At 45.2% G+C, this 27,321-nt stretch overlaps 3 protein-coding genes across 5 annotated transcripts in view; all 3 read left to right on the top strand.

Annotated features, from left to right (window-relative positions):
* Positions 1 to 6,069: 6,069 nt before the first annotated feature.
* Positions 6,070 to 27,321, top strand: part of LOC132571294 (zinc finger protein 501-like) — a 169,686-nt gene continuing 148,434 nt past the window's right edge. Inside the window, exon 1 of the mRNA XM_060238069.1 lies at positions 6,070 to 6,107. Within this exon, the coding sequence (XP_060094052.1) occupies position 6,107 (1 nt within the window). The 5' untranslated portion in view covers positions 6,070 to 6,106. The remainder of the gene's footprint in view (positions 6,108 to 27,321) is intronic.
* Positions 11,053 to 12,738, top strand: LOC132570970 (zinc finger protein OZF-like). Its single transcript, XM_060237606.1, has one exon. The coding sequence runs from the start codon at positions 11,053 to 11,055 to the stop codon at positions 12,736 to 12,738; it is 1,686 nt and encodes a 561-aa protein (XP_060093589.1).
* Positions 21,192 to 26,573, top strand: LOC132571310 (zinc finger protein 501-like). Of its 3 annotated transcripts, XM_060238111.1 has the most exons (5): positions 21,192 to 21,288; positions 22,744 to 22,826; positions 23,573 to 23,699; positions 24,783 to 25,913; positions 26,163 to 26,573. In XM_060238111.1, exons 2-5 carry the CDS (start codon positions 22,812 to 22,814, stop codon positions 26,231 to 26,233), a joined length of 1,344 nt encoding a protein of 447 aa, XP_060094094.1. In that variant the 5' UTR covers positions 21,192 to 21,288; positions 22,744 to 22,811; the 3' UTR covers positions 26,234 to 26,573. The 3 variants fall into 3 exon arrangements, with proteins under 3 accessions (XP_060094094.1, XP_060094092.1, XP_060094093.1); XM_060238109.1 differs by having other exon boundaries at positions 24,783 to 26,573; XM_060238110.1 differs by lacking the exon at positions 21,192 to 21,288 and adding an exon at positions 21,938 to 22,086 and having other exon boundaries at positions 24,783 to 26,573.

The raw sequence follows: 27,321 nt of genomic DNA, 5'->3' as shown, positions 1-27,321 counted from the left end.
GAATTAAAGCAAACTCTTTTTTTTTTTTTTGTGGCTCATGAGATTGTATGCTAGGGTTGCCAATTCTACTCCAAGAAATACCTGGGAACTTAGCCAGGATACTTTGGGGGTGGAGCCAGGGTGTGACAAGCATAATTGAATTCCAAAGGGAGTTCTGGCCATCACATTTAAAGGGACTGCACATCTTTTAAATAACTTCCTTCCATTGGAAATAATGAATAGGGGCACCTTTTGTTGGGGCTCATAGAATTGGACCCCCTGGTCCAATCGTTTTGAAACTTGGAGGGTATTTTGGGGAGAGGCACTGGATGCTATGCTGAAAATTTGGTGCCCCTATCTCAAAAAACAGCCCCCCTCCAGATACCCAAAGATCAATTCTCCAGTATACCCTTGGGAATCGGTTTCCATAGGGAATAATGAAGTTCCCAGCAGACATTTCTCTCCCTCCCATTACTTTCTGATGGCCATGAAGGGGGGGGGGTGCTCAAAACCGAGAGATCCCCTGCTCCCACCTAGGGATTGGCAGCCCTTTTGTATGTGTGGGAAGAGGAATGTGTAAGGGAGGAAGGGCTGTGGGCAGTGCATGTTCCAAGTCTGTCCCAAGGCCGAAAAAATAAAATTTGGACCTTGTTTTCCCCCACCCCCCTCCAAATGCATCTTTCCCCAGAATTTTGCAGCGACCGGGAAGGGAGGGGTTGCTGCTGCTAGCCGGCTAGGAATAATCCCAAATTTGTTTCCCAGACAGTAATTTCCCCGCTCCTCCTTGCTGGTCTTTCCTCCAAAAAACCAGCTGCCCGGCCAAGGGGTAAATCCTGATTTGGCTCATCCTAAGAGACAGAGTTTTTGGCTGCTCCAAAGGTTAAAACAAGCGATTCCGCAGTTCCTAGAGAGAAAGGAAAAAAAGAAATGGGGAAGGGGGGCATCAATTGCAGATGCGCCTTCCTGTCTCTCCACTTCCCCAAGAAATCTCTGCTGCAGGAGCTCTGGGGGTTCCCTTTGGAAGGCCTGTTTGGAAGCGCAGGTGCAGTTGAGGGAGGGAGGGGAGGGGGGGCGGATGGAGGGTTGTTTCTTGGGGGAGAAGCAATGAAAGCAAGAGAGAAATGGAAACAGGGCGGAGGAGAGTTAAAATCAAGTGCAGTTCAAGGAAGGATTGTGCAATATAGTTTTGCTGAGAAAACGAACTCGACAGATTAGATCAGCAGCAAATTAAGTACAGATTTTTTTTTAAATGGCACTTGGAATCCATGTTTGTGTGTGTATATGTGTGTGTGTGTACACAAACACACATATATTCACACACATAGATATGGTTAATCTAAAGTGAATGATTCCCTACCCTAGGGTTGCCAAGTTCAATTCAAGAAATATCTGGGGACTTTGGGGGGTGGAACTAGGAACAAGGGTGTGACAAGCACGATTGAACTCCGAAGGGAGTTCTGACCTTTTAAAAGCTTCCCTCCACTGGAAATAATGGAAGGATAAGGGCACCTTCTTTGGGGGCTCATAGAATTGGACCCTCTGGTCCAATCCTTTTGAAACTTGGAGGGTGTTTTGAGGAGAGGCACTGGACGCTATGCTGAAAATTTGGTGCCTCTACCTCAAATAACAGCCCCCACCCACCCAGAGACCCGTGGATCAATTCTCCATTATACCCTATGGGAATCAGTCTCCATAGGGAATAATGGAGCGCCCAGCAGATATTCTCCCCCCCCCTCGCTTTCTGATGACCCTGAAGTGGGGGGAGGGCCTCCAAACTGGGGGTTCCCCTGCCCCCACCTGGGGATTATAGCAACCAAACAGAGTAACGTGAAAAGATAGAGCAGGAAGGGAAAGCCACACAGGCATTCACGTTAAATCAACCTCAAATTCTTAGAAATGCAATGATATATATAGCAAATTATTCATAGAAAATACAGTGTATCACAAAGTGCAAAGAAAAACTACTCCCAAAACAACCATTCCTATATTGATATCTGACAGTCTGTTCCTTGAAACTGGAGTTGGGAAGTACTGTGCAATGCTGTGGAAACAGAGTCCAATGCTCCAATTCTTCTCTGTTAGCCACTATCTGGATGGAATGCAGCAAGGCAATGATGCAACAGGGATGCGCTAAATGTCCTGTTTCACACGAGGCTTCAATGAGCTTCGGAAATGACTAAAACAATTCAACACTCCTATTCGACAGACAAATGACGAGTTGTTTCAGGAGTAGTTTTTCTTTGCACTTTGTGATACACTGTATTTTCTATGTATAATTTGCTATATATATAATTGAATTTCTAAGTATTTGAGGTTGATTTAACGTGAATGCCTGTGTGGCTTTCCCTTCCTGCCCCACCTGGGGATTGGCAAGACCAACCCAAAAAACTGTGGAAAATGAACAAAGTATCATACACAAGAAATAGCTACTATTAACCTCATTCCAAAAAAACTCTCTTAAAAGAGAAACAATCCAAATTAGATGTTTTGAAGCTGTTATAATTGCTGCTTGGTAAAAACAGAAGGCATTTTTCTTCAACGAAATTAGCACAAGCACTAGCACTTTAACCCGTCCTGCAGAAACGGGTGGGCGAAGTTATTGAAGTGGAGATAAGTTACTGAAGTCAGAAACAGACATGCTTACATGGGACTGAATGCATTTGGACTTTGGTTGTTATCTTATGTTTGATTGTGAGAGTTTACTATGATATTTAAAAATATATATAATAATGTATATGAATCCTACTTTGGACTGCTTCACTTTTAAGAGAGATTTTTGGAATTAGGTTAATAGTAGCTATTTCTTGTGTATGGTACTTTGTTAATTTTCCACAGTTTTTTGGGCTGGTCTTGCCTCTTCATGTGGTTCTCTAGGGTGATATATTTCCCACCTGGGAATTGGCAACTCTACCTCTCCCCTTCCTCCATTGAGTTCTAGGAAAGCGGTGATTTCATAAGTAATGTGTATGCAGCTGTAAATAACTGTGTCCATCTTGCATTTTAATATATTAATTGCAAACAATTTAATTTTACCAATTGTAATTTTATTTTATTTTTAAATTTGCGTTTTTCTTTTAGAAGTAAGAGAGCGGAGAAACAGGATTCAGGTAGCAACTTGAAGACCAGCAAAATTTGTGGGCAGAGTATGAGCTTTTGTGAGTTGCTGCTGACCTCTTCAGATATCTTCAGAAACCTGAAGAAGTAAGCAGTGACTCGTGAAAGTTCAGACCCTACCACAAACTGTTAGTCTTTAAGGTGCGCTTGGGCTCTTGCTCTTTTCTGCTGCTACAGACAGACTAACATGGCTACCCACCTTAATCTATTTTCTGATTTAATTCTCTGCTCTCCTGCAGTAGAAAAATGCAAGAGTCCTGTAGCATCTTAAAAACTGACAACATTTGTAGCAGGGTAGGAGCTGAAGATGACTGGGGAAGGCAATGGCAAACCACCCCATAAAAAGTCTGCCGTAAAAACGTTGTGAAAGCAACATCACCCCAGAGTCGAAAACAACTAGTGCTTGCACAGGGAACCTTTCCTTTCCTCCCAGGGTTAAGCGCCCCATGGCGCAGAGTGGTAAAGCAGCAGTATTGCAATACTGTGGTCTGAATTCTGAATTCTCTGCTAACAACCTGAGTTCGATTCCGGTGGAAGCTGGATTCAGGTAGCCGGCCCAAGGTTGACTCAGCCTTCCATCCTTCCGAGGTCGGTAAAATTAGTATCCAGCTTGCTGGGGGGAAAGTGTAGATGACTAGGGAAGGCAATGACAAACCACCCCATAAAAAGTCTGCCGTGAAAACGTGGTGAAAGCAACGTCACTCCAGAGTCGAAAACAACTGGTGCTTGCACAGGGGACTATCTTTACCTTTAGGAGCTGAAGAAGTGAGCAGTGACTCAGAAAAACATCTTTCCTGCCACAAATGTTAGTCTTTAAGGTGATACTAGAGCAGGGGTGGCCAAACTGCAGCTCAGGAGCCATATGTGACTGTTTCACACATATTGTGTGACTCTCAAAGCCCCCCATCAGCCGCCTTGGAGAAGGCATTTCTCTCTTTAAACCGGCGGCTTGGAGAATGCATTTAAAGTTAAAGTTGTTTTTCCTTCCTTCCTTCCTTCCTTCCTTCCTTCCTTCCTTCCTTCCTTCCTTCCTTCCTTCCTTCCTTCCTTCCTTCCTTCCTTCCTTCCTTCCTTCCTTCCTTCCTTCCTTCCTTCCTTCCGTTTCAAACATCTGATGTTCATGTCTTACTGCTCTCAAACTTCTGATGTTTATTTAATGTGGTTCTTGCATTAAGCAAGTTTGGCCGCCCCTGTACTAGAGTTTTGCTCTTTTCTACTGCTACAGATTAGCACAACAATCCATCTTATCTTTTTCTTTTAGGCTTTCCTTTGTTTTGCTAACATACAGTTCTGTGTAGCTGTTGTTGTATTTATTTGTTATTTCCATTTCAACTCTTGCCTTTCTCACTGAGACCCAAAGGTGGATTCCAAACATGATTCTTAAAGTTTCAGAGGTCACCTCAAATTGCAAAGTATCTGAGAAAGTGTGTGTGTAAACGGAAGCTCATACCTTGAGCAGAACTTTGTTGATCTCTTCAAGGTGCCACTGGGCTCTAATTTTATTCTGCTGCTTCAGACCAACACGGCAACAGCAACCCCACCTGAATCTTCTGTCATTGAAAGCAAATAGGCTTAGTAAGACAAAATAATGCAGCTGTGAATAATAACATAATATTGTTCTGCGTGTAGTCAAAACCAGTCAATTTCTACAGAGTCACCCTGGCCACAGGGAGGTGGTGGCAGCTACAAGCATAGCCAGCTTCAAGAGGGGATTGGATAAACATATGGAGCAAAGATCCATCAGTTTGGTGTAGTGGTTAAGTGTGCGGACTCTTATCTGGGAGAACCGGGTTTGATTCCCCACTTCTCCATTTGCACCTGCTGGAATGGCCTTGGCTCAGCCATAGCTCTCACAGAGATTGTCCTTGAAAGGGCAGCTCCTGTGAGAATCCTCTCAGCCCCACCCACCTCACAGGGTGTCTGTTGTTGGAGGGGGGAAAGTAGAGGACACTGTAAGTTGCTCTGAGACTCTTGAAATTTAGAGTATAGGGCAGGCTGTAAATCCAGTATCATCATCTTCATTTCCTCCTCCTCAATTTCCATCTCCTCCTCAGTCTCCTCTTCCATCTTCTTCATCTCCTCTACATGTCCCCATTGGGGAGACAGGTAGCACAGGCTGGGAGGGTGGACATATCTCCTCATTTAAAACAAGGCTCTTCTCTGCTCTGGAAAGACCTCACCTGGAGTATCGTGTTCAATTTTGTGCACCACATTTTAAGAAGGATATAGACAAGCTGGAACAGGTCCAGAGGAGGGCGACGGTGAGGGATCTGAAGGCCAGGTCCTATGAAGAAAGGTTGAAGGAGCTGGAGATGTTTAGCCTGGAGAGGAGGTGGCTGAGAGGTGGTGATACGATCACCATCTTCTTAGTACTTGAAGGGCTGTCATATAGAGGATGGGGTGGAAGTGTTCTCTGTGGCCCCAGAACATAGGACCATAGAACGTAGAACAATGGGCTGAAATTAAATCAGAAAAGTTTCCAGCTCAACATTAGGAAGAACTTCCTGACCATTAGAGCGGTTCCTCAGTGGAACAGGCTTCCTTGGGAGGTGGTGGGCTCTCCTTCCTTGGAAGTTTTTAAACAGAGGCTAGATGGCCATCTGACAGCAATAAGGATTCTGTGAATTTTGGGGGAGGCATTTGTGAGTTTCCTGCATTGTGCAAGGGGTTGGATTAGATGACCCTGGAGGTCCCTTCCAACTCTATGGTTCTATGATTCTAAGGCGAGCTATCAGGACCAGTGTGGTTTCGTGCACAGGGTCTCTGACTAGGATCTGGGAGATTCAAATGTTCACTCAGCCACAGAAGGTTGCTGGCAGATTTTGGGTCAGTTGCATGTTCTCACTTTGACATACCTCACAGGGTGGTTGTGAGGATAGAATGGAAGAGAGAATAAAGTAAGCCTCTTTGGTCCCCTTTGAGGTGGGGTCTAAAATGAAGTAAATAAATCAAGATCAGTGTGTCTTCCCACAGCATCAGAGCCAGGTTCCAGGACATCTCCTCTCTGGGGTGGAGTGGAAACACTGAAGATGCAGCCCACTCAGGTAAGGGATGGGTCACCAGCGAAGAGAAGCTCGGTGCCTCCTTTTATTTTTATTTGATTTGATTTATAGCCTGCCCTCCCCGCCGAAGGAGGCTCAGGGCGGCTCACGATACAATATCACCATAAACAATTAAAAACAATACATGTTATAAAATTACACATTCTATAATTAAAACAATGAAAATTAGTTCGGTGCTCATTGCTTTGATGTTATCTGTTTCAGTGGCTATGGTATTTCTTCAGTTTTCTATGATATAGGCCAGGGGTGGCCAACGGTAGCTCTTCAGATGTTTTTTGCCTACAACTCCCATCAGCCCCAGCCAGCATGGCCATGTAGGCAAAAAAAGTCTGGAGAGCTACCGTTGGCCACCCCTGATATAGGCTCCATGTCGATTGAAAGCCAACCAAAAGAGAGTGGTCTTGCAGGCTTTGCGGAACTGGGCAAGGTTCCACAAGGCCCTCACTTCCTCTGGCAGTTGGTTCCACCTCTGGCTCACTTTTCCTCCTGCCGGGCTGGAAGGGACCCTTCCTGTTTGTGATTTGGAAGCTTTTTCTTTTTGTTAGCCACCTTAGATTTCCCCACAGACGGAAGGGGCCTTCTATGCTTAAATGAAAAAATAAATAATTCCACACACACCCCACCCCTTCTTGGCTTTCTAATAACTGCAAGGAAACCCAGCAACCTGTTCAGGAGGCTGTGTGGTCCACCAATGTTTTTCCATGAATGAGAAGGGAGGATGCCTATACATTACCCAGGCAGGTGATCTTGTTTCTCTGTGGCATGACAAGTATTCCTTGGAGGTAGAGCTCTCTCTTGGGGTGTAAAGAACCTCCAATGAAGGGCCTGGATGAGAAGGAGAGCCCATGGCTCAGGGGTAGAGCACCTGCTTGCAATGCAGAAGGTCCCAGGTTCAGTCCTTGGCATCTCTACTTAAGAAAAAGGATCAGGTAGGAGGTGACATGAAAGAGCTCCCCCTGAGGTGATGGAGTGCTGCTGATAGTTAGAATAGATGACACTGACCTTGGTGGACCAATACTCAGGGGATTTAAAAGAGTGTGACTGTGCTCACAAGGGCTCAGAAGGGCCTGACTCATTAGAAGGCATCTTCACGTGTTCTGTTTTAATACAATTGCTAGGAAGCAGTGTTTCTTCTAAGCTGAGTTCATGTGAGCTAGCTCATAGTTTTTTAGCCTCTGGCTGACTCATTTTTGTCTTAGCTCAGCCCGCTCAGGAAGGAGGGCCCCGGAGCACACTGATTGATGCAGCAGCTCACAAATTTAATGCCAGTAGCTCACGAAGTGGAATGTTTGCTCACAAGACTCCGCAGCTTAGAGGGAACCTTGCTCAGCGGTAGAGCGTCCGCTTGGCATGCAGAAGGCTCCTGGTTCAATCCTAACCTGAGTCTCTGGTCCTTGATAGAAGAGAGGCTGATTCAGTTCCTGCTTTTTTTGAGCAGGAACACGCAGGAATGCAGTTCTGGCTGGCTTGACATAAGGGGTGTGTGGCCTAATATGCAAATGAGTTTCTGCTGGGCCTTTTATTTTAAAAGCCCTATGCTAAACGATGGTGATGTCAGGGGGTGTGGCCTAATATGAAAGTGGGTTCCTGCTGGGCTTTCTCTGCAAAAAATGCCCCGAGTACAGGGCCACCTTGTGTGTTCTTTGTTTCTGTCTTGTGAGCAAAAGCATCTTTGGGCAGGAGCGGGTGGATTATCTGTGAGCTCAGCTGTGAGAAAAAAGCACCTTCCTTCTTTTTCAGTGTCCGGTTTCCTTCGAGGAGGTGGCCGTGCGTTTCACAAAGGCCGAGTGGGCACTGCTGAATCCTGGCCAGAGAGCTTTGTACAGAGAAGTCATGCTGGAGAATTACAGGACTGTGGCCTCTCTGGGTAAGGCTCCGTTTTGTCTTGCTTGATAGATGGGGGAAGCTCTGGGGTTTTTGCCGTGATTGCTTCTTTGTTATTTGAAACCTGCCTTTCTCATGGAGACTCAAGGCAGACAACAGTGTAAATCGGTACGATCAAGGAATTTGTGTGGATATTAAATACATGCTACAGTACAGTACAGGTAAAGCTGCAGTACTGCAGTTGGAGCCCTCTGCTCACAACCTGAGTTTGATCCCAGCGGAAGCTGGTTCAGGTAGCCGGCTCCAGGTTGACTCAGTCTTCCATCTTTCCGAGGTCGGTAAAATGAGTACCCAGCTTGCTGGGGGGAAGTATAGATGACTGGGGAAGGCAATGGCAAACCACCCCATAAAAAGTCTGCTGTGAAAACGTTGTGAAAGCAACGTCACTCCAGAGTTGGAAACAACTGGTGCTTGCACAGGGGACTGCCTTTACCTTTTTTTTTTTTACAATTTATTTATTTAATGTATCTTATAATTTTATAACCCATCGTTCTGCCTCCATTGAGCTACCCGTGGTGCTATTGAATTAAATTGTATATAATACAATCACATCTTAAAAACCATTAAAATGAAGAAAAATGCTTTATAAAACCTAGGGATCCCTACCTATGATAGGGCTTTTATGTTGGCCAGATGGAATGCGTTTCCTTCCAAGGTTTTGCAGGGGAGATATCTCCAAATCCCTATTCATGAAAGACTCTGCTTCTGAGTTGCAAACTGCCTGATACAATTTTCTTATTGCCTGATACAACCGCATGATACAACTTATCAAACTGTTTCAAACTGCCTGATACAACTTATTGAATAATTGTCATCTATAGGAAAAACCAGAGCCCTGAGGTGCAGACTGGTCAGCTGCAGTACTGCAGTCCAAGCTCTGCTCATGACCTGAGTTCGATCCTGGCAGAAGCTGGGTTCAGGTAGCCGGCTCCAGGTTGACTCAGCCTTCCATCCTTCCGAGGTCAGTAAAATGAGTACCCAGCTTGCTGGGGGTAAAGTGCAGATAACTGGGGAAGGCAATGGCAAACCACCCTGTAAAAAGTCTGCCATGAAAGTGTTGCGATGCGACGTCACCCCAGATTCAGAAATGACTGGTGCTTGCGCAGGGGGCTACCTTCACCTTTTGACATAAAAAACCCTGTCAGGAACTGTTTCACAGATTCTCCCTGCCTACCGTCAATCGGAATGATTTGTCTTTTTGTCGATTTTTCCTTAAAAAAAAAAGAAAATTGCAAGCACTAGTTGCAACCACAGCTGTGGAAGCAGCAGTTGTTTCCGACTCTGCGGTGATGTCGCATCACAATGCTTTCACGGCAGACTTTTTATGGGGTGGTTTGCCATTGCCTTCCTAAGAACATAAGAGAAGCCATGTTGGATCAGGCCAGTGGCCCATCCAGTCCAACACTCTGTGTCACACAGTGGCCAAAAAAATTATATACACACACACACACATATATACACACTGTGGCTAATAGCCACTGATGGACCTCGGCTCCATATTTTTATCGAACCCCCTCTTGAAGGTGGCTATACTTGTGGCCGCTCAGTCATCTGCACTTTTCCCCCAGCAAGCTGGGTACTCATTTTACCGACTTCAGAAGGATGGAAGGCTGAGTCAACCTTGAGCTGTCTACCTGAACCCAGCTTCCACCAGGATCGAACTCAGGTCATGAGCAGAGAACTTCACCTGCAGTGCTGCAGCTTGGGGCTGCCAGCTGATTTTTCCTGAACGACTCTTAATTAAAAAGTTACCTGTGCTGTAGCAAAATTCTTGGCCGCCATTCTCCAACACAACTCTGGCTATGCTTGATTTTATGTTCAACCTAAGTTTAATCCTGATTTATGTTGTCCATTCCAGTCTTTCTGTATCTTATGCTATGCCATTAAAGGTCTGAAATTGAAATTGAAAATCCAGAGCTGAAATGTAAAATGACAAACAGTGGGCGGGAAGGGAAAAAATCACTGAGGGAATGCTAAATGAAACAACAAAGTCTTCAGAGAGAGCCAATTTGGTATAGTGGTTAAGTGTGCAGACTCTTATCTGGGAGAACCGGGTTTGATTCCCCACTCCTCCACTTGCACCTGCTAGCATGGCCTTGGGTCAGCCATAGCTCTGGCAGAGGTTGTCCTTGAAAGGGCAGCCTTTGTCAGAGCTCTCTCAGCCCCATCCACCTTACAGGGTGTCTGTTGTGGGGGAGGAAGGTAAAAGAGATTGTGAGCCGCTCTGAGACTCTTCGGAGTGGAGGGCGGGATATAAATCCAATATCATCTTCTTCTTCTTAACCCATTGATGAAAAAAGTTATCAGAAATGGACAGGGGAGAGTCTCTCCAGGCAGAAAGTTCCAGAATTCTGGTGCCACAACTGAGAAGACCCTTTCCTGGATTGCCACTGCCTTACCTCAGAGGGCGGGACCCTTGAAGTAGAGCATTCAGAGATGTCCATAGTGGTCAGGTGGGTTGATAAGTCAGTGGAAGTTCTTGGGGCTTTTGGTCCCCAACCACAGAGGTCTTTAAAGATGAATACCAGCCCCTGTGGAACTCTGCCCTCAACCCTGCATGTGGTGACATCTATGCTGTTGAACTCTGCTCTCTGATAAACATGTCTTCTGCAATACCTTGTGAGTGGTTCATGTTAAGAAAAAATAAATAAGTGAAACCACTCCTATGAAACCCTTTAGTCTAAATACATTTTGTTCCTTTATGCTTGAATATTATCGGGCTGCTGTGTCAAAAGTTGCTGGGAAATATTAAAAGTCTTGGCAGGGAAGCAGTTCACCCTTCAGATGAAAATCATGGATCAGATGCAACAAAATTGCCTGTACCTCACTGCCAGTTTAGAAACCACACTAAAATGGAGAAAATAACTCGGCCTTTCCTAAATTTGCAGAAAAGTTAGCTCTGTTATGACTGCAGATTACAGGCTTATTTCCCCTACTAATCAGGGGTTTTCTTCCTCCAGGTCACAGGCAGGATGAGGAAAATTATAGCAAGCAGTGTGTGGTCTCTTTCCTAATGACCAACCACGAAGCAGAGGAAAAGCCTTCCAGAAATCCAGAACAGTCAAAAAGGTGGGAAGAAAGCAGAGCAGAGAAGTCAGGGAATCAGTCTGTGGCTTTGCAGGCTGGCATCTCCCTTGAAAATCCAGCTCAAGAAAAATACAGCAAAGGAAAGAGGAGGACTAAACATTCTGAAAGCAGAGAAGTCTTGGTTTGTGAATCCAGCTTTTCTTTCCATCCAAGGATCTATGCAGGGGATGAAACGTACAGATGCTCTGAATGTGGAAAGGGCTTCGGCAGGCTTGCAAGCCTCACTTCTCATCAGAAAATCCATAAGAGAAAGAGACCATTCGAGAGTTCAGAATGTGAAAATACTTTGGGTCTGAGTGAAAACCTTACTTCCCATCAAAGAACCCGCACAGGGCAAAAACCATGGCAGTGTTCAGAGTGTGGCAAGAGATTCAGCTGTAGGAGTCATCTGAATTTGCATGAGAGAGTCCATTCAGAGGAGAGACAATATAAATGTTTGGAATGTGGAAAGAGCTTCTGCCGGAGCGCGGCCCTCACCTCACATCAGAGAACTCACTCAGGAGAGAAACCTTTTGAGTGCACAGTGTGTGGGAAATGCTTCTCTCAGAGTCCACACCTTATTTCCCACCGAAGAATCCACTCTGGGGAAAAACCTTATAAATGCCAGGAGTGTGGGAAAGGCTTCAGTCAGAGCTCCAGCCTGAAGATACACCAAAGAACGCACAGAGGGCAAAAACTTTGCCAGTGTTTAGAGTGTGGCAAGAGGTACAGCTGTAAGAGTGCTCTGAATATGCATCAGAGAATCCATTCAGGGGAGAAACGATATCAATGCTTGGAATGTGGGAAGAGCTTCCACTGGAGCACATCCCTCAATTCCCATCAGAGGCTGCACACAAAGGAGAAGCCCTATGAGTGCCTGGAGTGTGGAAGGACTTTCAGTTGGAGCACAGCCCTCTCTTCACACCAGAGAACCCACTCAGGGGAGAAACCATATAAATGCTTGATTTGTGGGAAGAGCTTCTCTGTCAGTTCGGCCCTCTCTTCCCATCAGAGATTCCATACAAAGGAGAAGCCCTATGAGTGCCTGGAGTGTGGAAGGACCTTCAGTTGGACCTCATCCCTCACTTTACATAAGAGAACTCACTCAGGGGAGAAACCCTACGAATGCACAGTGTGTGGGAAATGCTTCTCTCAGCATCCACACCTTTCTTCCCACCGAAGAATCCACTCTGGAGAGAAACCCTTTAAATGCCAGGAATGTGGGAAAGGCTTCAGTCAGAGTTCACACCTGAAGGTGCACCAAAGCGTCCACACAGGAGAAAAGCGATATAAATGCTTGGAGTGTGGAAAGAGTTTCCGTATCTCTACACACCTTAAATCACATGAAAGAATCCACTCAGGGGAGAAGCCATATGAATGCCTGGATTGTGGGAGAAGGTTCAGTCACAGCACAAGCCTTAATATACATCGAAGTATCCACACAGGAGTGAAGCCATTTAAATGCTTGCAGTGTGGAAAGAAATTCGCCACCAAGTCACAGCTCACAAAACACCACATAGTCCACAGTGAAGAGAAAAAACATGAATGCAGGGACTGTGGGAAAAGATTTGTACAGAGATGGTATCTGATACAACATCAAAGAATGCACAAAGAGGAGGAATCACAGACATAGAATCATAAAGTTGGAAGGGATCTCCAGGGTCATCTAGTCCAACCCCCTGCACAATGCAGGAAATTCACAAATACCTCCCCCTAAATTCACAGGATCTTCATTACTGTCGGCCATCCAGCCTCTGTTCAAAAACCTCCCAAGGAAGGAGAGCCCATCACCTCCTGAGGAAGCCTGTTCCACTGAGAAACTGCTGTAATCGTCAGGAAGTGCTTCCTAAAGTTGAGCCAGAAACTCTCTTGATTAAATTTCAACCCATTGGTTCTGGTCCTACCTTCTGGGACCACAGAAAACAATTCCACACCATCCTCTATAATGACAGCCCTTCAAGTCCTTGAAGATGGTGATCATATCACCTCTCTGCCGCCTCTCCAGGCTAAACAAGCCCAGCTTCTTCAACCTTTCCTTGTAGGATTTGGTCTCCGGACCCCTCACCACCACCATGATCAGACTAGGAGTTTTTGAAATACAACAAGCTTTACAGATGTCAAATATGTCACAGAAGCCCCAAGTTATATTGTAGAATCATAGAGTTGGAAGGGGCCATACAGGCCATCTGTCCAAACCCCCTATTCAGTGCAGGATCAGCCTAGAGCAGGAGTGTCAAACTCATTTGTTATGAGGGCCGAATCTGACAAAAATGACATTGTTGGGCCAGGCCATGTCAGGTTGGGCTGAGCCATGTCAGGCTGGGCCATGTGTGTACAGGTAGCAGAAAGAGAAATTTTACAAAGAACACAAACACAATTTTTTTTTTAAACTAAAAACATGTTTAAACCGTTAGCACTCATTGGCTTTCTTTGTATTTCTCCCATGGGATCTAGGGAATTGGGCAAAGGAAACTCTGGCTCTTTCCTTCCTTTCCCAGGGAATCAGGAGGGGGAGGAGACTCAGCCAATAGAAGGAAGAGAGGCTTGGCTCAGTAGCTCTGCTGTGCAATTGAGAGATCCTGGCAAAGTAAGGTATCCTCCCCGGCCCCTTCCTACCCATTGCCTCAGCCAATGGAGAATATAGAGACTTTGCTCTGTAGCTCCTGTGCTCCTCTGTAGCTCCTGTGCAATTGATGAGCAAGCCTTGCAAAGCAAGATATAGGGAGAAGGGGTCCAGTTGTTTGGGGGCCTGATAGGAGCCCTCCGGGGGCCTGATTTGGCCCCCAAACTGCATGTTTGACTCCCCTGGGCTACATCATAGAGACTAGGCAGCAGAGATTCCTAGAGTGTGGCCCTCTTGGCAGGCTGTTTTACCACCAGAGATCACAGGAAAATTCTTGGTTGTTTTCCACCTGCAGTTCAAATGCAGTAATCCAGGAATGTCAAACATGTGGCCCAGGGGCTGAATCAGGCCCCAGGTGGGCTCCTATTAGGCCCCCAAGCATCTGGCTGCCATCTGCTTCCTTCTCCCTCTCTCTTGCTTCCTTCTGCATCACAGCTAACTCTGCCCGGCTTGCTCAATCACACAGCAGAGCTACTGAGCTAAGCCTATTGGCTGAGACTCCTCCCCCTCCTGGTCCCCTGGGGAAGGAAGGAAAGAGCCAGAGCAGCTTATGCCCAGTTCCCTGGATCTCACAGGAGAGATGCAAAGAAAGCACCATTAGGACCAACAAGTGCTAATTTTTTAAGCAAGTTTTAAGTTTTTAAAAATCTCTTAATTGTTCTTGTCTTTATAAAGTTCATATCTCTGCTACCTGGCATTATTTTCAGCACATCCTTTTTCCGCCACCTAGCCTTTTGGTTAAAACTAGGCCGGCAGAGTCATTGTTTTCTTGCAAATCAGGTCTTCCATTTTCTTTTCCGACAATTAAATGTCTCTTTTGGTCTTCAAGCCACAAACACGACTGTTTTGTTTGATTAATGTCCTAATTATTGCCCCCAGACGACCTCGGGCTCAGGGCATTTGCATTTGCACACTCTGTACATGCCTCAGCCCAAGTCCCGGATGCAGAGAGAGATGGAAAATGGAGGGAGAAGAATGGTTGGGCCCATCACAGCCAAGCCGGGCCACGCGATGGAGAGTGCTTATCAGTTACAGCGACTAAGCGCTGCTGTGTGTTCCCCAATCCACCACTAAAATGTTACTGTGAATTATGTTTTGCCAGTATCAATATGTTGTGGGTTTTCTGGTGAGGCCGATACAAACATAGGCTTGGAATTTCCATTTCAGTAGGAAAGTGATTTGCATATTCCCTCCTCCTTCTCCAATATGCCGCCTCAGCCGCCAACCTGAGGCAACGCTTAGTACGTCAGATATGTGATGTGTCCAGTCAACAGTTGCCATCTCCTGGGCGGGAGATAGCGCTACAATAATAATTTGAGAATTGGACATGACTGTATATGTATTTTTAAGCCTATTCCTTTACAAGGAAAAGGTGGGCCAGCCCTGAGAGGGCTGGCTTTGAGGTAGTCTATCAGCCGAACCGGGGAGTCTGAACCTGTATCAGGACCCCGAGGGAGGCCAGAACCAGACCATCAATGGCAGAAACGAGGGGCGTGCCCCTGCACTTCCCAGTGGGTTCGGAGAAGATAGCCTTAGCATGGGCGTCTCGTCCAGCAGCCCATCCAGTCTGATCCATTGTCAGGTTTAAGTGTCCAAATGTGCCCAGAGTAAACGACAGGCATCAGAGCACAGTAGGTCAATTGGGTACAAATGCTTTTAAGGATTGAGGCAGCAACTGTTTATGGCTGTGTTTTTAAAATATTGTTAATAAATATGTTTTACCATCATTCATTGCAAGCAATCGGATCAATGTGCATAATTCAGCCCACGCTCCAAGTAGGGCTGACCAAACCCGAAGAAAGCTTGAACACGTATAATAGGTTGTGTGGTACAAGACTGTAAGAGCCCCTCCCACTTCAAGTAAGAGAAAGGCTTGTTGGAGGACAGACCCCAGAGTGAGTGGCAAGCTGTACTGATTGTGTATGAGCATGGATCGTTCTGTTTTTGACTTTGTATAGTGGAAGTCCCCCGACCAGTGAAGGACTCCAAGCAGGCCCTAAAAAGGAGCCAGGCTGACACCAGGCCCCTCAGAGCCACAAAGGCTCTAGATTAAAAAGGGGAGGAGGCACACTAGGCTGGCTTCTCCAAACCCATTGCCGGGGGAGGGGCACCGTGCATGTGCAGGCTCCCTGGTTCGGAGGGTCAACCCGGTGGCCATCTTCTTCCAGGAAGCATGATCACCTGCAATAACAGCTCTCAAGGCATGCGAGCAGACATACCTTAAGGACATAGTGTATAAGATCCAGTCACTGTAAAATAGAACCTTAGAGTCTGGGTCAAGAGAAAACTTACTGTATTTAAGGTTGGATGGGTTGGATTAAAGCATGTTAGGCAAGATAGTGATCCAAATATCTTTCCCAGAAGCCTTTGCGATCGCCAGTTTGCATATACAGATTGAGGTCTCCCTCTATTTGGGTCTGGCTGTGCTATGTGAAGCCAGAACTAAGGGAGGCGGAGAAACCTGATCTTATTCGGGAGGCATCGGGAGTTTCCGCGTTGAGACTTAGCTTCAAACCTGGACATTCTAGATACAAGGGGGGTGGGAAGAATAATGAATGCCACCAGGCATCCTCTCTCTCTCCCTCCACCAGGAAATGCACCTACATAATAGAGGTACTGGAGCAGTGCCTCCCCGGCCCTCAGCACAAGAAGCTTATCGGGGGGCGGGGGGCGGGAGAGAAGAAAAGAAGACTCAAGGTTAAATAGCGAATAAGAAACAAATTTATTAGTTTAGTTGTAGGTAGATAATGTGAGTTTGACTTGTAACCATGAATTCAGATATATTTATGTATTTTTCCAATCAATTACTGTGATTTATCTCATCTGAATGATAGCAATGACTTTATAAAATATTACCCTTTTATATACCACTGATTATGAAGTTGCAGCCATGTGTCAAATATGATGAATATGGAACAATGTAGCTAATATTAATTGTCCCCACGTCCTAGCCTTTGAGGAAGTAGCCTTTGGCCCATTGGATACTGAATTTTTTTAATTGCAGTTTTGAATAGTTTGGCTTATTGGCTCCATGTTTTAGTTAGGAGGGGCACCCCGATTAAAGCCTGGTTCTTAACGAACACGTCACCTGTCAAGACCAGCTATGAACCCTGTGATAAGTCAAGACCCCATCTCCATCCAGTGAAGGAAGTCTTGAAGGGGGGGCACTGTGATGGAGAGCCCCCTATTATTCATTTATACGGACATCGTGATCACTGGTTTGGTTGCCAGGATGCCTGGAGAGGCAGCTCTCACATATCTGTTCTGAAACATGGGTGTACCAACGTTTCCTAAGAGACTTATATGGATACTAACAGCCTCAGTGTTATGACGGCACTCTATATCTCTGGAAGTGTGCTAGCCAGTAGTGGAGACCAGCTCCCAGCAGCTCCGTGCGTGCACCATCTCAGCTGTTGCAATGGAAGAAATTGCGCTGTCAGGAACTGCCCAGGCAAGCGGTTTCCATCCTTTTCCATGAAAGCCACGTTGGTAGTCTTAACATCACCAGCGACCATCTTCCTGCGGTGCCAGACTCCATGACAGAGAAGCAAGAGGCCCACGTACACCACAGCTGTTGCAAAGATCTGCATAAGGCAATCAAGCATATCTTGGGTGTGCATTCTGTCCAATTGCCCAAGTCTTTGTCAAGCGGAACTCTTGATAAAGAAAGGTTCCAGCCAGAAGAGGAAGAGGAGCTGTATTCCAAGACCAGAGCCATTGTATAGATTGGGTGTCACCTTAGGTTTCAATTCGACTCTCTATTGTCCTTTTTAGATAAATTTGAGTGGATTATGTTAATCCCCTCTACCCAGGACTCACTCATTCCTTGCCCAAAACGGTCACTTATGGAGCCTCCCCTTTTCTGAGGTAATGTACCATGTGGTACAGCATCATGTCCCATGTGACCCTGTTTCATAATCTGCTCGATCTTCTACCCCCTAAGGGTTCAAGGTAGTCCTTATAACCTCTGATCCAACTCCCCACACGTGTGTCTCTGACAGTACCCCTACCCTGCTGTTTAGATACACCCCCGATATCTGATCAGTTGAGGGCCATCTCCCCCATTCCCTTTTTCGTCGCCATTGGAGCCTTCCTCAAAGACTACGCTAGGTAATTATCACCCTGTTTGTCTACCCATATGTTTACTTCTGTCTATTTCAATCCTATTTTTCTTAGACATGTATGTATGTTGGATGAGTTTATACTCTTGTATGTTTGCTTGTAGTTCATAATAAAACCCCTTATTATTATTAGACCAAGTCTCCTCGTTATTAAGAGGGTAATTCTCAAAGAAGACACCTTCTGTATGAATAGGTTTTTGATCTCACTGAAAGGCTGATTGCCCACCAATCTAAATTCCCCAGAACGCTATTTTTAGGGCAATTGGCTTAACAATGGGTTCTCCTTCCTTGGAGGTTTTTAAACAGAGGTTAGATGGCCATCTGACAACAATGCAGATCCTGTGAATTTGGGGGGAGGTATTTGTGAGTTTCCTGCTTTGAGCAGGGGGTTGGACTAGATGACCCTGGAGGTCCCTTCCAACTCTATGATTCAGGTGGAGCCTGGAGATCTCCCACCTTTCCAACTGATCTCCAGCTGGCAGAGATCAGCTCCCCGGGAGGAAATGGCTGCTGGGAAGGGTGGACACTGTGGCACTGGACCATGCTGAGGCCCCTCCCTTCCCCAAACCCTGCCCTTTCCCGGCTCCACCCACAAAGTCTCCAAGTATTTTCCAACACTGACCTGGCAACCATACATTATTAATAATAATTATTATTATTATTGAGAGGGGGCATTGTAGATCAGGTCTTAGGATGTTTATAGCTGTTTACAGAATTCTACATCCCTTTATCTAGGCATCTATTGTCCAGATGACTAGTGAGATCAGAAGCACTACTTGAGAGCTACAGATGCCAAATCCCAGATAGAGAAATCTGTGGTGATTTTTTTTGTGAGGGGAGGGGGCTGAAGATGATGAGATTTGGTGGAGGGTGGGGATCTCAACTAGGTGTCATGCCCTGGAGTCGCCCCTCCAAAGGAACCCTGCTTTCCTGGACAATTGATCTCTGCAGTGTGCTGATCGGTTGTAGTTCCAGGAGATTTCCACACCCCACCTTAGGATTGCCTGGTTTGCCCTAGCCACTATCAGGGTATGTGGGAGGTAGGGTTGCAGATCCAGGATAGGATACTCCTGTAGATTTGGGGATAGACCCCCCGGAAAGGACAGGGAAATCAATGGGGTACAATGCCATAGAGTCTACCCTCCAAAGCCCCCATTTTGTCCCTAGGAATGGATCTCTAGTCTGCAGATGAGCCGAAATTCTAGGGAAACCTGGAGATTGGCATCCATAGCCCATCTGAGGATATTAGTAGCCCTAGTATAGCAACAGTCTCAAGCAGCCTTCTGAACACAGCCTTTGGCCTTCTCTCCAAGAAACGAAGCGCAGTTAAATAACTCTTGAGTGCATCTGAGAAACAGAGAGGATTGTGAGGCGCTCCAAAGGGATCTGTTGAGGCTGGGTGAGTGGGCGTCAACGTGGCAGATGAGGTTCAGTGTGGCCAAGCGCAAAGTAATGCACATTGGGGCCAAGAATCCCAGCTACAAATACAAGTTGATGGGGTGTGAACTGGTAGAGACTGACCAAGAGAGAGATCTTGGGGTCGTGGTAGATAACTCACTGAAAATGTCAAGACAGTGTGCACTTGCAATAAAAAAGGCCAACGCCATGCTGGGAATTATTAGGAAGGGAATTGAAAACAAATCAGCCAGTATCATAATGCCCCTGTATAAATCGATGGTGCGGTCTCATTTGGAGTCCTGTGTGCAGTTCTGGTCGCCGCACCTCAAAAAGGATATTATAGCATTGGAGAAAGTGCAGAAAAGGGCAACTAGAATGATTAAAGGGCTGGAACACTTTCCCTATGAAGAAAGGTTGAAACGCTTAGGGCTCTTTAGCTTGGAGAAACGTCGACTGCGGGGTGACATGATAGAGGTTTACAAGATAATGCATGGGATGGAAAAAGTAGAGAAAGAGGTACTTTTCTCCCTTTCTCACGATACAAGAACTCATGGGCATTTGATGAAATTGCTGAGCAGACAGGTTAAAATGGATAAAAGGAAGTACTTCTTCACCCAAAGGGTGATTAACATGTGGAATTCACTGCCACAGGAGGTGGTGGCGGCCACAAGTATAGCCACCTTCAAGAGGGGTTTAGATAAAAATATGGAGCAGAGGTCCATCAGTGGCTATTAGCCACTGTGTGTGTGTGTGTGTGTATACACACACACACTGTGGCTTATAGATAGATAGATAGATAGATAGATAGATAGATAGATAGATAGATAGATAGATAGATAGATAGATAGATAGATAGATAGATAGATAGATAGCCACTGTGTGACACAGAGTGTTGGACTGGATGGGCCATTGGCCTGATCTAACATGGCTTCTCTTATGTTAACTAGTTTGCTCTGGGGCCATTTTTCCTGAACTAAGACAAAATGTGTGAACCAGAGGCTTAAAAATTGTGAGCTAGCTCACTTAAACTCAGCTTAGCAGGAACACTGGTCCATACACATAAATAGAGGATGAGCAGGAAATTAGCATGCAGCATAATGAGATGTTTTAACAGATTGTAGAGCCAAACAGGAACAAAAAGCTTAGTTTATATGGTTACCATTTGTTTGGGTTTAAGTCTGGGATAAGATATAGTGAAAAAAATATATCAAAGCTTGGTGGTTGATGGATAGATGTATCTTTAATTATGGAGTGCAGAGATTAATTGAGACCCTGCCATTATACTCCATCCCCTCTCAGCATGGAGGCCATGTTATTTTTTGAAGTAGGGGGTCTTGGCTTTGCAGAGTGATTTCCCCAGTTCCCGGGCGGCGGGCCAGAGAAATACATTCCAATGTACCATTCTACACTGTGGGTATATTTGTGGCATACATATTTGTATGTAATTGGAACAGTCTGCTCCTCCTCTGGTATTTGTGTGGTTTGGTTTAAGGGGGAGGGACGGTGAGTCAGTGGCAGAGCATCTGCTTAGTAAGCAGAAGGTCCCAGGTTCAATCCCTGGTTTCTCCAACTAAAAAGGGTCCAGGCAAATAGGTGTGAAAACCTCAGCTTGAGACCCTGGAGAGCCACTTTCAGTCTGAGTAGACAATACTGACTTGATGGACCGAGGGTCTGATTCAACATAAGGCAGCTTCATATGTTCATATCCCATGGGGAGGAGCTCTAGTTTCAGTTTCCAGTTTTGTATGTTGGCTGAAGTTGAAGTTGTCTTCTTGCAAAATAAACAGCTGATATTTTGAGCCAGCTTGTTTTGAGTCTGCTGAATGGAGCTGGGAACGGATACCTGAGTGAGTAGCTTAACCTGGGAGGCCAGAGACAAAAGAGAGCGTCACACAAACGAGGGACTACAACTCCCAGAGTTCCTTGTGCATGGGCGGGGGGGAGGGGATACCCAGTGGGAAAGGGAAAGCAAAGCTCCGGAAGTGCGCTGGAGCAAGTGTGGCGGTTTCGTCTGGCGGGAATCGCAGGCTCCAATATCTATGTAAGTGAAATGAAAAAGACTGGAAAAATAAAGTTTTAAAGTTCATGGGTCTAACGTTTGTAGCTGCGTTGGTAAGTGAGCATTTTGTTCAAAAATCAAGAGATGGGCAGGAGAATCTCTTTTTAGCGACCAAGCCAGTTGCAAGATGGTTAGCAAACGCGTGGAATCTCAGTCGGGTGTTGTTGTTATACCCACCCAACTAGCAAAGGCAGGCAAATTTTCACCCATGCAACATATGGATGAGTAATTTCAGACTCAAGAGTGAACTTTTTTTCACGGCTCATGTGATTATCTGGGAGGAGGAATGTGCCGGGGAGGGGGGTGGGCAGCGCATGCTGCAAGATTGTTCTGAACCCGAAAAAAATAAAATCCGCCTCTGCCCCTCTCTTGCTCTTTCCCTCCCCCTCCTGGTATTGCAAATCCCTTTCCCGCCAAATGCATTTTCTGCCAGATTTTTGCAGTTGTGGGGAGGTGGCTGCTGGTAGCCTGCCTGGGGAAATCCGAGGTTCTTTTCCCGCTCCTCCTTGCTGGTCTCTTCCAAAAAAGCCGCTTCCCAGCCCAGGATTCAATTCTGATTTGGCTCATCCTTCCGTAAGAGGCAGAGCTTTTGGGTGCTCCAAGGGTTAAAACAAGCAAAATCGAGATCCTTGGAGAGGAAGGGGCGGGGGAAGGGGGTTGGAGGTATGAATAGCAAATGCACCCTCCGGCTTCCCTGTTTCCCACGTGCAGAGGAACTCTTTGTGCAGGAACTTTGCGATGTTCGTTTAGAAGGTCTGGTTGGAAGCGGAGAGTTTTCAGGTGCAATTGGGAGCGCGGGGGTGGGGCGAAGGGGGTGTTGTTTCTGGGAGGAGGAGCAATTAAGGCAAGAGAGAAAGAGAAATAGGATGAGGGAGAATTAAAATCAGGAGCAATTCAATGAAGGATTGTTTTCCTTCCTTCCCTCCCTGAGAAGGTCAAAAGCTGGGGAAGTGATCTGGGAATGGGAGAGCGATGTTTGACTCGCCTCTCTACCCTGGAAGCTTGGGCTGCTTAGGCACACTCAATTTACCCTATTTTACAGATATGCTGTGAGGATAAAATGAGAACAATAGAAGCTGCTTACAAGTGCCCTATTAGGGGGTGGAGGAAGGCAAACTGGGAGAGTAGAAATATCCCCCCATTTAAAACAAAGGGATTTTAAGAATTTCCCTGAGCTATCAGATCCAATGTGGTTTCGTGGACAGAGTCTCTGACTAGGATCCAGGAGGTTCAAATGTCCACTCGGCCACAGAAGGGTCCTGGCTGGTTTTGGGTCAGTTGCATGGTCTCTGTCTGACCTACCTCTGACTGACCTACCTTTGTCTGAGGAGAGCGGAGACGAGGAAAACAACGTAAACCACTTTTGGCCCCCTTTGAGGAGAAAAAGAGGGGGTCTAAATGAAATAAACCATTCAAGATACACGTGTCTCCCTACAGGTAGTGGGAGAGCATCACAGTTGGATTCCAGGACATCTCCTCTTTGAGGTGGAGTGGAAACATTTAAGATGCAGCCCACTCAGGTAAGGGATGGATCTACTGTGGAGTCACGTGAAGCGAAGTTTGGTGCCTCCTTTTCCTCCTGCAGGGCTGGAAGGAGCCATTCCTGTTTGTCTTTGTGATTTGGAACCTTTTTCTCCACAGAGAAAAGAGGCTTCATATGCTACCAGTTTGGTGTAGTGGTTAAGTGTGTCGAATCTTATCTTGGAGAACTGGATTTGATTCCCCACTCCTCTGCTTGCAGCTGCTGGAATGGCCTTGAGTCAGCCATAGCTCTCACAGAGTTGTCCTTGAAAGGGCAGCTTCTGTCAGAGCTTTCTCAGCCTCACCTACCTCACAGGGTGTCTGTTGTGGGGAAAGAAGATAAAGGACGTTGTAAGCCACTTTGAGACTCTGATTCAGAGAGAAGGGTGGAATATAAATCTACGGTTTTCTTCTTCTTAAATCAAGAAAGAAAGAAAATTTATTTCTGTGGCTCTCTGACAACCACAGCATGTTCACAGCTTGGTGCAGTTGTGCTTATGAGGGTCCAGCAATGGTCTGACTCATTAGACAGCATCTTCAAGTCTTCTGTTTGAAAAGGGGCCGTGGTTCCATGGTAGAGCATCTGTTTGGTTGGACTGGACAGTAGTGACCTTGATAGAAGAGTGGCTGATGCAGTACAAGGCTGCCTCGTGTGTTCCTTTTTTTCTGTATTGTGAGCAAAACCACCTTGGGGCAGGAGTGAGAGCATTAGTTGTGAGAAAAAAACATCTTTCTTCTTTTTCAGTGTCCGGTTTCCTTCGAGGAGGTGGCCGTGCGTTTCACAAAGGCCGAGTGGGCGCTGCTGACTCCTGACCAGAGGGTTTTGTATAGAGAAGTCATGGTGGAGAATTACAGGACTGTGGCCTCTCTGGGTAAAGCTTTTTCTCTTGCTTTATAGGTGTGGAAGCTGTGGTTTCTGCCACTGTTGCGTCTTTATTTAAGTTATTTGTAGTCTGCCTTTTTCACTGAGACTCAGGGAACTTTTACAGCATTAGTTGATACAATTAATAGAATTGAGGAATTTGTGTGAATATTAAATACGTGCTGCAAATTTTTTTATTTCATTCTACAGTGTTACATCCCACTTTTCTGACTCCATAAGAGTTACCAATGCTGCTATTGAATTAAAATGTATATAATCCAATCACATCTTAAGAACCATTAAAATGACGAAAAGCAGTATAAAAAACCTAGAGCTAAAATACGAAAGAATAAACGTGGGGTGGGATGGAAAAAACTCTGAGGGAATGTCAAATGAAATCACAAAGTCTTCACCCACTGGCGGAAAACGGCTTCAGGAAGAAACAGGGGGATCTCCCCAAGGAGAGGGTTCCAGAGTTCCGGATCCAAAACTAAGAAGGCCCTCTCCTAACTTTGCCACTGCCTCAGAATGTAGGGGCCCTTGAAGCAGAACATTCAAAGATGTCCATAGTGGTTATGTAGGCTCATAAGTCAGTGGAAGCCCTTCAAGACTGTTGGTCCCAAACCATAGAGGGGCTTTAAAGGCGAACACCAGCCCCTGTGGAACTCTACTCTCATCCATGTGGGTGGTGCCTTCTCTGGTGCTAAACTCTGCTCTCTGATAAACCTTTCTTTAATACCTGTGAGTCGTTCATGATAAGAAGAAAGTAATAAATTAAAGCCTTTAGTCTGTGAGTGGTACATATTTTTTTTAAAAAAATGAAATAAATGAACCCACTCACTTGAAACCCATTAGGTCAAGTGTATTTTATACCTTTATGTATAATTTTTGGGCTGCTCTGTGAAAGGGAAGCATTGAATTCCAGAAGAAAATTGTTGATGAGGAGCGCCAAAGTTGCCTGTATCCCACTGCCAGTTTAGAAACCAAACTAAAATAACTCGGCGTTTCCTAAATTTGCGGAAAAGTTAGCTCTGTTATGGCTGCAGATTACAGACTTATTTCCCATACTAATCAGGAGTCTTTCTTCCATCAGGTAACAGGCAGGATGATGAGAATTATAGTGAGCGCTGTGTGGTCTCTTTCATAATGGCCTGCTATAAAGTGGCGGAAAAGCCTTCCAGGAATCCAGAACAGTCTAAGAGGCAGGAAGAAAGCAAGGCAGAGAAGTCAGAGAATCAGTCTGTAGTTTTCCACACTGGCATCCTTCTTGAAAAGCTATCCCAAGAACCATGTGCCAAAGGAAAAAGGAGGTATAGACATTCTGAAAGCAGAGAAGTCTTGAGCTGTGAATCCAGCTTTTCTTCCCACCAGAGAATCCATGCAGGGGATGAAACGTACAAATGCTCAGAATGTGGAAAGCCCTTCGGCAGGCTTGCAAGCCTCACTTCTCACCAGAGAATCCATAAGAGAAAGGAACCATCTGAGAATTCAGAGTGTGAAAATACTTTTGGTCTGAGTGAAAACCTTACTTCCCATCAAAGAACCCACACGGGGCAAAAACCATGGCAGTGTTCAGAGTGCGGCAAGAGATTCAGCTGTAAGAGCTCTCTAAATTTGCATGAGAGAGTCCATTCAGAGGAGAAACAATATAAATGTTTGGAATGTGGAAAGAGCTTCCGTTGGAGTGCAGGCTTCACTTCCCATCAGAGAATCCACACAAAGGAGAGACCATATGGGTGCCTGGAGTGTGGAAAGACCTTCAGATGGAGCACGTGCCTCACTTCCCATCAGAGATTCCACACAAAGGAGAAACCATATGAGTGCCTGGAGTGTGGAAGGACCTTCAGTTGGAGCGCATCCCTCACTTCACATCAGAGAACTCACTCAGGGGAGAAACCCTACGAGTGCACAGTGTGTGGGAAATGCTTCTCTCAGAGTCCGCACCTTATTTCCCACCGAAGAATGCATTCTGGAGAGAAACCCTTTAAATGCCAGGAGTGTGGGAAAGGCTTCAGTCAGAGCACACACCTGAATATACACCGAAGAAGCCACACAGGAGAAAAGCCATATAAATGCTTGGAGTGTGGAAAGAGTTTCAGTGTCCAGACAAGCCTTACATCACATGAAAGAATCCACACAGGCGAGAAGCCATATAAATGCCTGGATTGTGGGAAAAGCTTCAGTCAGAGCTCAAGCCTTAATACACATCGAAGAGTACACACAGGTGAGAGGCCATATAAATGTATGGAATGTGGAAAGGATTTTAGGTGCAGTTCAGACCTTAACACACACAACAGAATTCACAGAAGGGAGTAACCATTTAAATGCCTGCAATGTGGAAAGAGCTTCTCTAGCTCACACCTGAGTGTACACCAAAGCATCCACACAGGCAAAAAGCCATATAAATGCTTGGAGTGTGGAAAGAGTTGCCGTATCAGCACATGTCTGAAATTGTATGAAAGAATCCACACAGGGGAGAAGCTATATAAATGCCCAGATTGTGAGAAAAGCTTCCATCAGAGCTCAAGCCTTAATACACAATGAAGAATCCACACAGGGAAGAAACTATTTAAATATCTGTAGTGTGGAAAGAGAATCCACTGGCATCCAGCGTACAAGACATTATACAGTCTACACCAGAAAGAAAAAATACAAATGCAGCGACTGTTGAAAAAGATTCAGACAAAGAGGCCATTTTACATCTCATCAAGGAAAACACAAAGAGGAAGAATCATGGAAATGATTAGTTCTTTTTTAAAAAGATATTTAATCTTTTATTATTTTCATAACAAAAAAAATAGAGGATGGAGAATGCGGTTTCTACAAATATCAAAGCAGCAATATACAACAAATATCTCTTTAAACTTGTTTTTGACCCCTTTAATTTCTCACCTCTCAATTATTAATCTCTTGACATTATTATCTAATTACTTTTTACGTATCCAGTCATAATATAGAGTCCAGTTTCCTAGTTGGTTAGATTCTTTTTTCAACATATTTGTAAGAATGTCCATTTCTGCTATATCCAATATCTTAGCCATAAGTTCATCCATAGTTGGTAAATCCCTTTTTTTCCCAATATCTTGCAAATATAATTCTCACAGTGGTAACCATTTACAGTGTAATATATTTCAGTTGTTTTTCCATATTATGAGGTAACAAATTTAACAAGAACAACTCTGGTTTAAATGGAATAACCGCTTTAAATTTTTTTTTTGCAATAACTCATGAACTTGTATCCAATAACCCTTAACTTTTTTACAAGACCACCATGCATGAAAATAGGTACCTATCTGATTTTCACATTTCCAGCATATATTTGATAAACCCGGGTACATTTTTGCAAGCTTATCTGGTGTCATGTGCCAACGGTAAAACATTTTATATATTTTTTCTTTAAACACAGCAGATCTTGTAATTCTAATGTTTGTTTTCCGTAACTGGGACCATCGCTCTAACTCAATATTGTATGCTAAATTTCTGCCCCCCCCCCCAAAATAAATGACTAGTTCTTGAAATACAACAAGCCTTATGGATGGCAAGTCATAGAAGCTCCGAATTACAGAAGCATCTACCCCTTGTAGGGAAAAGTGCTCAAGAGATCTGTGGTAAACCTGGCCCTATAATATTGC

This window comes from Heteronotia binoei, chromosome 5 (genome assembly GCF_032191835.1).
Source record: "Heteronotia binoei isolate CCM8104 ecotype False Entrance Well chromosome 5, APGP_CSIRO_Hbin_v1, whole genome shotgun sequence".
Lineage (NCBI taxonomy): Eukaryota > Metazoa > Chordata > Lepidosauria > Squamata > Gekkonidae > Heteronotia > Heteronotia binoei.
Note: the sequence above shows the minus strand (reverse complement) of the source record. Positions and strands in the feature narration are given on the sequence as shown.